General features: G+C 38.2%; 1 protein-coding gene across 1 annotated transcript; it reads left to right on the forward strand.

The window, feature by feature from the left end:
- The first annotated feature begins 265 nt into the window (after positions 1 to 265).
- Positions 266 to 9,597, forward strand: stx19 (syntaxin 19). Its single transcript, XM_052142890.1, has 2 exons — positions 266 to 463; positions 8,089 to 9,597. Exon 2 carries the CDS (start codon positions 8,183 to 8,185, stop codon positions 9,065 to 9,067), a length of 885 nt encoding a protein of 294 aa, XP_051998850.1. The 5' UTR covers positions 266 to 463; positions 8,089 to 8,182; the 3' UTR covers positions 9,068 to 9,597.
- The last annotated feature ends 1,920 nt before the right edge of the window (positions 9,598 to 11,517 follow it).

Genomic DNA, 11,517 nt, shown 5'->3' on the forward strand with positions numbered 1-11,517 from the left:
AAAGCTTTGTCAAAAGTAATTAAAGACATTTTCTGATCTTATTGTTGTCGCAAACTACAATAGAGGGTGCTGAGGGTGACGGCAGTGCTTGGTCCACTGCATGTGTTCATTCAATGCCTTGTTGAATCAGGTCACCCTCACATCTTCTGCCTAACAAGCTTCATCCTCCAATAGTCAGAGCTCTGTGACTGGGGGTGTGGTCTCAAACTAGCTCGACCAGATTTCCCCGGAGTCTGTATTTTTCCTCTGAAAGGCATAACTGACACCGCTGGAGAAGAGGGAAAACCTGTACTAGCACATATTTTTGTTCCTGGGAACTGAGAATGCTGAGTATTCCATGGAATTTCTGGACAGGTCCAGCTTAGATTGTACAAGTTCATGGCTATATAAAGTGTTGACTACAATCCTGGGCAACTTAAAATGAAGCAGGATTCATCCTTCAAGGAATTCAAAGCAAAAAGAGGTATTTTACCCCTGTGTTTTATCTGGAAGAAATTATTAGAATATATTCAGTCTTGTAATTCTCTTAAGTGAAGAATATGTTATACCTATTTAACTTTGGAAAACATAAATTACCATTAAACTGCCATAAGTAAATTGTTGTTATTGTAAAAATATTTTTACAATAGCATGGTGTAATAAATGCAGATGAATTGTTTAACAACACAAATGCTTTTAATTAATCAAAATGTACACAAAAATTGAGTGAGGTTTACTAAAAACAAAAACCTAGGAAACAATTTCCACACAGAAATTGCTAGTAAATTGAACATACCATATTTTCACGTAAAGGCTACATACAATTATTGGTGGCTTTAATTCGAAATTCTCAAGTATACTTTGTAATTCTCTGTTTCACGTAAATTTTACTCAATCTTTATTTGTACATTTTACTTAAGCAATGTAGCACTGAATTAAGCCAAGTGTACTAAAATTGTAATGCTTATTTAACGTACTTAGTCAAGTAATTTTTATTTGTATAGTGCTTTTCACAACACACATAATTTCAAAGCAGTTTTGCAGAAAATCATGCATTAACAGAAAATGAAACTGTAATATCTATAAAGTCTTAGAGTCATCATTGTGTAATTGTAAATTGTGTATAAAAATAAATAATTAAATAGTTAAATAATAATTTTATTTAGAACCCCAGCGAGCAAGCCAAATGCTACCGTGACAAGGAACACAAAACTCCATAAGATGTTGGTTAATGGATTTTTTTTTTAAATGTACATAGCTCTGTACTTCTTGTCACATGGAAGCCTTACACAGGAGACTCAATTCATACTATGTATTCTCTTAGACAACATCACCTTGCTTTATTGGTAATATTTTACATTTAAAACATTTAAAATGACGGTAACAATCAACAGATAATTTATTTTATCATGAAAAGGTAATTTTGAGTAGAAAACGAACTCCAGACTTCACAAAACAAGAAGTTCCTAAACATAACAACAAAATTAACAATAAAAACTGTGTAAATAAGCTTGCAAACTGTAAAACCATGCAAGATAATTTATTATTCAAACCAATTGCATGCTGGGAACACCAGTTTCGAAAAGTTAAGTAAAATGTACTTATATTTTTACCTGTGAAATGTACTAAAATTAGCAAATAAATATAATATTTAGGAGTTGTACATGATTAAACACTGTAAAGATGACACACAATAAATAATATTTACTCATAATTTAGAGCATTAATTTTGTACATTCTAATGCAGTACAAATGTGGAATTTAACGCTTTAACTTATTTCATGTAAAAAGTACGCAATCTTTTCTGCTAGATTTACTTCACCGCAATTTTCTTTTTCAGTGACTAGCAACTAGCAGAGACCCTTTTTAATGAAGAAATGACTGGGACAAAAAAAAAAAAAAAAGTAATAGACGTAAATAATCCAAACAGTCCAGCAAATGTAAAATACCTTTATTTCATGTACACTTAACTTGTTCAGGTAGTGGATTTTCCTCTTATCTCTGACAGAATCCACTGTTGGATCAATGTCACAATTTGTTTCCTCATTTAGTAATCCAATATTTAGACAGCAATATAGATATTCACTAATAAGTTATATATGGAATTTTCAGGGGCTCAGTTCTAAAGCTGTTTAATCTTAAAACAATATCAGGCTATTATTTAATGTGGTGGGCCAGAGAAATGGGAAATGCGACTTGTTACATACACTGATCAGCCACAACATTAAACCCACAGCCAGGTGAAGTGAATAACATTTATCTCATTATAATGGAACCTGTCAAGGTGTGGGATATATTAGGCACCAAGTCAACAGTCATTTCTTGAATTTCATGTTTGGAGGCAGGAAAAATGGGCAAGCGTAAGGATTTGAGTGACTTTGACAAGGGCCAAATTGTGATGACTAGACAATTGGGTCAAAGCATCCCACAAGACCTGCTGATTTGGAGATGTTCCCAGTATGCATTTTTTAGTACCTACCAAAAGCAGTCCAAGGAAGGACAACCGGTGACAGGGTCATGGGCGCCCAAGGTTCATTAATGCACATGGGGAGCATGTGAGCATCAGAACTGGACCATGGAGCAATGGAAGAAGGTGGCCTTGTCTGATGAATCACGTTTTCTTTGAGATCATTGACGGCTTGGTGCACGTGCATCATTACCCGGAGAAGAGATGGCAGCAGGATGCACCATGGGAAGAGGGCAGGCCGGTGGAGGCAGTGTGATGCTCTGGGCAATGTTCTGCTGGGAAACCTTGGGTCCTGAAATTCATGTGGATGTTACTTTGACACTTACCACCTATCTAAATATTGTTGCAGACCACGAAAACCCCTTCATGGCAACGGTATTCCCTGATGGCAGTGGTCTTTTTCAGCAGGATAATGCACCCTGGCACACTGAAATTTTTTTTTAAGGAATGGTTTGAGAAACATGACAAAGAGTTCAAGGTGTTGAATTGGCCTCCAAATTCCCCAGATCTCAATCCGATTGAGCATCTATGAGATGTGCTGGACCAACAAGTCTGAACCATGGAGGCCCCACCTCGCAACTTACTGGACTTAAAGGATCTGCTGCTAACGTCTTGGTGCCAGATACCACAGGACACCTTCTGAGTTCTTGTGAAGTCCAAGTCTCGAAGGATCAGAGCTGTTTTGGCGGCATGAGGGGGACCTATACGATATTAGACAGGTGGTTTTAATGTTGTGGCTGATTGGTGTATACTAGGTAATAAGGTTATTTTGCCTATATTACAAGACTGACGTTCTTCCATTTTCTTAAAACCAACATTTTGAATATTATCCTCCTTGTGATATGCCCCTACCAACATTAAACCCAAACCTACACCCTTTGATATGCATGTTTACATTTGGTTTATATTTTTATCTTTTCTTTATCCATTTTAATATTATAATATATATATATATATATATATATATATATATATATATATATATATATATATATATATATATATATATTATATGTGCCTTGAGAAGCTACTTTTAAAGGAGCTATATAAAGTAAAGTTTAAAAGAAACATTCTTACTATAATAATACTAATAAATATACATTTGTATAACTCTTAGCCCTACTATTGTCAGAGAACAGGTGGTTTTAGGGGTAGTGAGTGATAATGTAATGTCATAGTTTCAAAAAAGAGAATATAATATGAAATGGTACTTATGGAATTGTGTTACAAAAGATAATCTCACTAGCAATAAGATACATTTTAAGTGGAAATGCAGATATTTTCAGTACTAATGGAAGAAAAAATTGTGGGACATGTCTCCATCATCAGTGATTTTCTTAATATCAGAAGATACCATTAGAAAACTTGGATGACATCATCACCGGTGCAGTTAGACCAGCATAGAAAGGGAACATCAATATGGTTGTATAAAATGGAAAACATAATAGAACTAATGACTCACAAAGAGGCACCTTAGAAAAACTGTTTGAAATGACCTACTTTAACACAATACAGCAAGTCAATGAACCAACATAAGCTGCAGATAGGATTAGAAAATGCTGTGCAATGCTGTTGAAGGTTTCTGAGCTACAGAAAGAGTTGTGTGACTTCCTTAGAAGGCCCCTCATCCAGGATCAACAGAAAACAAAGCCCACCCTTATATTCATTAGCTTTTCCCTAAGGAGCTTGGGTGGGTGGTATTCACACATACATACAACTGAAGTCTTTCCTGTTTGAAATCCCTCTAGTAATTGGAAAGCCAGGGATTTGGAGTGCAAAACGTTTTCGGTATACCCACCCAAGTACTTGACACTTTCCAAAACTAGACCAAACATAATTAAAAACTTCTGAAGTCATGCATCTTACCTTTCAGACAACAAGCCAGTTAACTGAGCAATTTAGAAACAAATCCAATAGAATGCTAATATATCATGTTCTGAACAGAGTCAGAACAGGCATTTTGAATTACAGTGGTCATGATGAATGTATAGTAGTGATATGTGGACTGGGAGTACTGCACAGGTTTTAAATCAATGCCTTCACTTAATCCTTCCTTTGACAAAAGACCTCAACAGCTGAAGGCGTATTGCATGGAAAAGTAACTGGCAAAAATGTGACCTTTAAATATGCCACAAATGGTGTTTTCTGTAACTCAGTACCATCTAGGAAGTCTTTGATTTTACCAGGAAAACATTCTCATGACTGACCACACACACACACACACACACACACACACACACACACACACACATGTAGTGTTTCCATGTTTTATGGGGACTTTCCATAGACATAATGGTTTTTAAACTGTACAAACTTTATATTCTATCCTCTAAACCTAACCCTACCCCTAAACCTAACCCTCACAGAAAACTTTCTGCATTTTTACATTTTCAAAAAACATAATTTAGTATGATTTATAAGCTGATTTCCTCATGGGGACCGACAAAATGTCCCCACAAGGTCAAAAATTTCGGGTTTTACTATCCTTATGGGGACATTTGGTCCCCACAAAGTGATAAATACACGCTCACACATACACACACACACACACACACACACACACACACACACACACACACACACACACACACACACACACACACACACACACACACATGTTGTGTTTCCATGTTTTATGGGGACTTTCCATAGACATAATGGTTTTTATACTGTACAAACTTTATATTCTATCCCCTAAACCTAAACCTACCCCTAAACCTAACCCTCACAGAAAACTTTCTGCATTTTTACATTTTCAAAAAACATAATTTAGTATGATTTATAAGCTGTTTTCCTCATGGGGACCGACAAAATGTCCCCACAAGGTCAAAAATTTCGGGTTTTACTATCCTTATGGGGACATTTGGTCCCCACAAAGTGATAAATACACGCTCACACACACACACACACACACACACTGTACAATTTCAATATTTGTATATGTTGCAAAGTAAAATCTTTATGTATAACTTATATAGGATTTGAAAAGTTTAACCTCCTGAGACCCCCTTGTGACTGCTGTGTGCATTTTCCATTTCCCTTTTTGATTTGTAACTAGTAACAAGTGCCTATTTACACCTAATAAACAAGCAAAAAAAACTTACAAAATCTAGAGGATTGATGTTCATACATGTGGACAACGGGACTTAGTTGTGAAATTTGTATTAATACCAAGACATAGAAAGTCAGATTGTTTTCATCAAAGTATTTATGATGTTTCCAGGAGTGTTGGTTATTCATGTTTTTGAGATGTTACAGACATTACAGCTGATTTTCTGTAAAGCTGAATAAATAATTCTGATTCAAAGTAATGTCCAGCATCATCCAATCACTGCCAACTATGTTAAAATAAAATGTAGCATTATAAAAGTCTGAATTTATGAGCTGATTACACTTGTCCCATGTCTGCCAAACATGTTGATTGCTCCAAACATAATCTGCAGCCTGAAACTGAACTTTTGGTCAGATTTTAGGATTGAATGCACTTAAAAAAAGTTATTAGAAATAACTAACATGTTTTTTCTATTTTTGATGAAATACAGTGCAAATTTTCACATTTGTGGACATCTTGTTTATCAGCTGTAGGGTCTGGACCAACCAGACACACACTAATTATTCATTATATACAAAGGTCTATGAAACTCCTCCGAAACTAACATCCCAAATGAAACGAACACCCTGGCAGAACCATGTCTCAGGTTACAGGGCTGATAAGGAGACTTTTACGACCTCCAAAGGAATGTTCAGAGAGTGCTAACTCTCACTTAATTCTTACTGAGAAGGAGAAATGAACCCTTTTAATCCTATATATTCTATATATATATCCATGTGATAAATGTATTGACATGTATCTAATGTTCCATCTCATGATTTTCCTTTATGTTGTTTGGTCTATGTTTTCTTGCAAACTCTAATGGGTTAATGTTTCAGACTTTGCATACTATGGTTAACGAAATCATATTTGTGGCATATTTGGTCTCTTTAACTTGGTATTTTGAAGATCGAAATGACTGTGTACATGATATGTCGATAACAACAACATATTAGTATTACAAGAATATTTCCTAGTTTCTTCATCGGCTACCACCCCTCCAGAGTGCACATGCAATGAGCACCCTTAGAACAAAGAGCAATAAACCAAATTCCCGCCTGGAACTTCCACCCTTCTTATTGGTCGAGCCAATGAGAGGTGGGACACGTTTTCTAAGGTTATAAATTGCATCCACACCGGCCCTTCTCTCTCTCTTACTTCTTGTCCTCTTGCTTTCTGGTCCTCTTAGCCCTCTCTTAGCTCTCTGAGCCTCATGCTGTCTTACTCTCTTGGTCCTTCCTGAGAAGTCCTAATGAAGATGATGCTGAACTAGAAGGCCCCCAAGGACTCCCAAGCATGCGCCAGGCTACGGCCTTGTCTTTCCATTCACCAAAGATCCTCTGACTCCCACTGGTTCGCTCTCATCAAGACAACATCATCAAAGATCAACTGGAGCCTCAACAAATTGCATCAGGACAGTTTAATTCAAATGGGACATGCAAGTATCAAACTTAGTCTCATTATTTGATACATTAAGTATCCTCACCCCTTTCTAAAAAGGGTGTGTCAGAACTAATATGATGGTTTGCTCAGGCTGTTGATCTGCTGAACTTCAAACAATGCTATAACTTCTTGCCTTCCTGTATTCTGCTTCAGCCCTCTTTCCCTTGGTAAACTGTATGAATGTATGTATATGTATGTTAGAGTAGTTTAAATGTTTAGTCTAGTTAATAAAGTCTTGTTCATGTCACACGTAAAGTTGTCTGTGTCTCAAGCTCATATCTAAAGTCACTAATCATAGATTTTGACTACTTGCTCTTAATACTTAGTAAGAAAGACATTTCCCATGCCCCGGAAATGTACATTTCTATTAATTAATTAATTAATAACCAATATTGAGTGTTCACTGGATGAACCGAGTATTTGGTTGTAATGTTAATGTAGCTACATCAAGTTAACCCGATTAACTGATCCAAATATTCATAATCGATTATAACAAGTTATGATTGATTATTAATATTTCATAGAGCTGATTCGCTACACAGCGCACTGACGCAAGACAAATGACATTTTAATGCGGCATATCAAACAAAACTAGAGACACTACTCTTTATAACCAAACAGGGTTCAATGAAAAAAGGAAGGATCGTTTTTCCAGAGGAACATTTGTTGGTGCTGCATCTGTAGAAGTGCTTCACGGAAATCAACGACATGTTGTTGTGTCAGAAGTTTAACCCTTAAATGAGAGTCTAGAGTCTTGTGAACAGTATTCAGTCTGTTTTTATTCATTTAAATTATGCGTTGCGAACAGCAAAGCCAAAATACAATGGGTCGCACAAGGTTAAAACTGAAACGTGTTTCTATTTGTATCTATTTTTATTTCCTTTTAGACATTTTAGAAGAAAGATCTCTTGGCAATGCAATTCAAATTAAAGTTCAATTTAATCATCACATTAAGGAATTTAAAATCTTAAGGCAAGGGATCTGGAACTCATGCACTGGAAATGTATCACAGATAACAATCAGCATAATCGCTGTCAAATAAGTTAATATTTGACAATATTGACAAGTTTGATAATAACTCGATAATCTCTTTTGTGGTTAATTACAGATTATGAGAAGCAGAGAAATACATTCCACAAAGAAAAAACTAATTTCTAAGAGAAAATCTGACCTGGTCTCCATCAAGTTCTGCTTCAGCAGTCATGAAGGACCGCGTGGAGGAGTTTCGTCAACGGATGAAGGTCAGTGATGGGCTGGTGGACAACAACCCTTTCAGCAAGGATGAAGACGCAGACGCAGCATCGGTGGTAGGCCTGCAGGCCGTCATCTTTGAGGCAGAGCCTGTCCTGGACAACTTCCTGAAGGATGCTCAGAGCATTCGCGAGAGCATTGAGGAGCTGATCTCTGAGGTCAAGAAGTTCGGCCAGCAGCAGAGAAACTTTGTGGCTACCATGAGGCGCCTCAGTGTCATGAAGAAAGAGAGTAGCATGACTCGAGACATCAAGCTGATGGCCGAGAGCCTGCATAAGAAGTTAGATACACTTTCCAAGCAGGCCATATGCACAGAGGCTGAGTTTGGCCCAAGTGCTGCCCCTTCCCGCATCCAGAAGGCCCAGCATGCAGCCCTCTTCCACCAGTTCCATCTAGTGATGCGTCAATACAATGACTCACTCCTGAGCAAGCAGGACAAATGCAAGCAGTTCATTGTTCGCCAGTTGGAGGTTTCAGGCCGTGAAGTTTCTGAAGAGGAATTGGACAACATGATAGAGCAGGGCAAGTGGGAGATCTTCAATGAGAACATCATGGTAGATGCAAAGATTACCCGTACTCAGCTATCAGAGATAGAGCAGCGCCACAAAGAGCTTATAAACCTGGAAAGCAACATGAAGGACCTTCGAGATCTCTTTCTAGATGTGTTCATGCTGGTGGAAGAGCAGGGGCACCAGATTGACAACATACAAGCCAATGTAGAGAAGACCCAAGACTATGTAGCATCCACCAATGAGAAGTTTAAAATGGCTGTCAGACACAAGAAACATAACCCTCTCAGAAGACTGTGCTGTTGTTGCTGTCCTTGGTGCAGATAGCACACCAAGGCAGACACAATATCAGTGGGAAAGTTTCTCAGTTACTGCACTCTCAAGGGTAAATCTGGGGCATGAATACACTGACCACAGATACTGACCTCTGATGAAGATAAAAATCAAGGGCACAAAGCACTTTTAGACAACATTAAAGCAGGAAGGCTCTGTACCAATTAAGTCTTAGCTGGATGTTGGCATGCAATACATTTGGTTGTATAAACATTTCACAACAGGATATGTGATCATTTGTTACATCACATAAATTATGTAAGTGTAAAATGTATTTTTATTTTGTTAGTGTGGAAAAGGAAAACAGTGGGTCTTACATTTCTTTTTTGGATTCAGCTTTAAAATTGAATTGTGGTCAATGTATTTAACTCAAATTAAATATTATTTTTCCTCCAGTTTTATTGCTTGTAGAATATAAATTTTTATTTATTATCTGTTTTGAATCAACCAATAAAAGGGTTTTAAAGTTGATGTGCTACAGTGTGTGCCTCAAGACTTAACTCTATTCTTTAAGAAACACTGAGATGTGTAAGGCACAGTTCATACGAGCAAGTTTTAGCATTTGTATCTGCAGCATTTCAATTGACTGCTGTAAACATTTGCTATGGACATCTTTTACAGTTGTTCAGAATCTTGCTGTTTTTTCAGTATTTCACACTGGAGTGCTGCATTGTTTAGCTGTCATGTCAAGTTAAAAAGAACTTTAAAAAAAAAATTGTCTCCAAACATTGCATTTTTTTCTATTCTTTGCATTGCGTCTTTTTTCAATGCAAGAACGTGTTCGGTCTGAATGGCTGTTAAAGCTGAAGTATGTAATTTGTTCTGTTAAAATACTTCTATCCCAGCTTAATATGCAAATACAACTATTAGTATGTCATTCATAGGTAAATTTTCTCAAAAACTGTAAACACTGAATCGAAAGGGAAACACTGTTCACTCAACATTTCTTTAAGCACTATAGGGAAATGGTATTTTGTCTGCACTTATCGTTCAACGTTGATCAACGCGGAACTTTAGTGAAACTCCTACCTGCTTCCAATTGCGCTCCGGCTGGGACTAATGTATCCTTATAATATATATATATATATATATATATATATACACACACACACACAATATTAACTAAAGAGCCACTTGCTTGATGCGAACGGCACATCGCGCCGCCTGATGAGCCCGCAGAGCTGTGTTCACTGCCTGGGCCGCGCAAGCAGCTCTCATAGAGACAGACTGCGGTCCCCTCCAGAAGAGTAAGAAAAGTCTCACCTGGAGACACAAACAGACCGTGGTCACCATTCTTCCCTGAGGTTCACACGGAGCTTACAAAGACCTGCCATGTGTCCACTCTTTGAGCACTAAGGTTTTTTTTTACTGCCGTACTCACTAATGTTGACGCCTTGGAAAAAGACTACTCAAAACGTCCCCCGGTGGACAGGTGGTCGCAGCTCACTTCTGCCATAATACTGCCAAGGGATGGAAACCCCTCCAAGCCGTGTCGACTGACATCCACACTGGCTTGAAGAGCTTATACAGCAGCGGGCCAAGCTGGTTCAGTACTCCACAGCATGTCGGTGTACCAGGATTTTAAGCTAAGCTCCTCAAACAAATGGATGAGTAAGGCTCCGATCCAGAGCTGTTTAAAGAGCTCCATACTGCTACAGATTTGGTGCTGCGAGCCACAAAAGCTACTGCTCAGACCATCAGCAAAACGATGAGCAACCTGGTGGTTCTGGACCACCTCTAATGGAGATGCGTGACGCAGAGAAAGCCACCCTCCTTGACACACTGGTGTCGCCCGATTGTCTCTTTGGCAAGTAGCACTTCCCCTTTCCCGGCACGTTCCCAATCTAATTCCGGACAGCGCTCGGCAAAGAAAAGGTTACGTGCCTAAGATTTTATCAATGCCCTTCAGGGTTAAGGTGGTTAGTTTGCAAGCCTTTTTTCCCCACCGTTTAATTCGGATGAAGAGCAGTCTATGGATATGTAATGCCGGTGAGGGCATTGCATACATATGTTGAGCGCACCCATCAGTTTAGGCTGTTATGGAGGGTGCACAAAAGGAATGTTCATCTCCAAACAAAGGCTCTCCCTGGATTGTTGATGTGATCGCCCTCACTTATAAATCACAGGATGCAAATTTCCCTATTGGTGTCAAAGCGCATTCAACCAGAAGCATGGCCTCGTCATGAGCTTGGACAAACTATGTGTCCTTACAGGACATAGGTTTGGCAGCAGGATGGTCCTCTCAAAACACGTTTTTTAACCTGGACGTGGCATCCATCTCCTCACAAGTCCTCTCTGTATAGAGCGCTTCTTACATTCAAGCGAGTTAGCCTAAGCCCTTATTACAGGTGGGCTACAGACAAAAATCAACACAGCCACCTAATTATATGCTGTTGAACTGCCCTTTTAAAAGTCATATGCACTCCTGTAACAAGTTAATCCTA

This window comes from Xyrauchen texanus, chromosome 14 (assembly GCF_025860055.1).
Source record: "Xyrauchen texanus isolate HMW12.3.18 chromosome 14, RBS_HiC_50CHRs, whole genome shotgun sequence".
NCBI lineage: Eukaryota > Metazoa > Chordata > Actinopteri > Cypriniformes > Catostomidae > Xyrauchen > Xyrauchen texanus.

Coding starts and splice junctions, on each gene's coding strand:
- stx19 (XM_052142890.1), top strand. CDS start 8,183: ATGAAGGACCGCGTGGAGGAGTTTCGTCAACGGATGAAGGTCAGTGAT.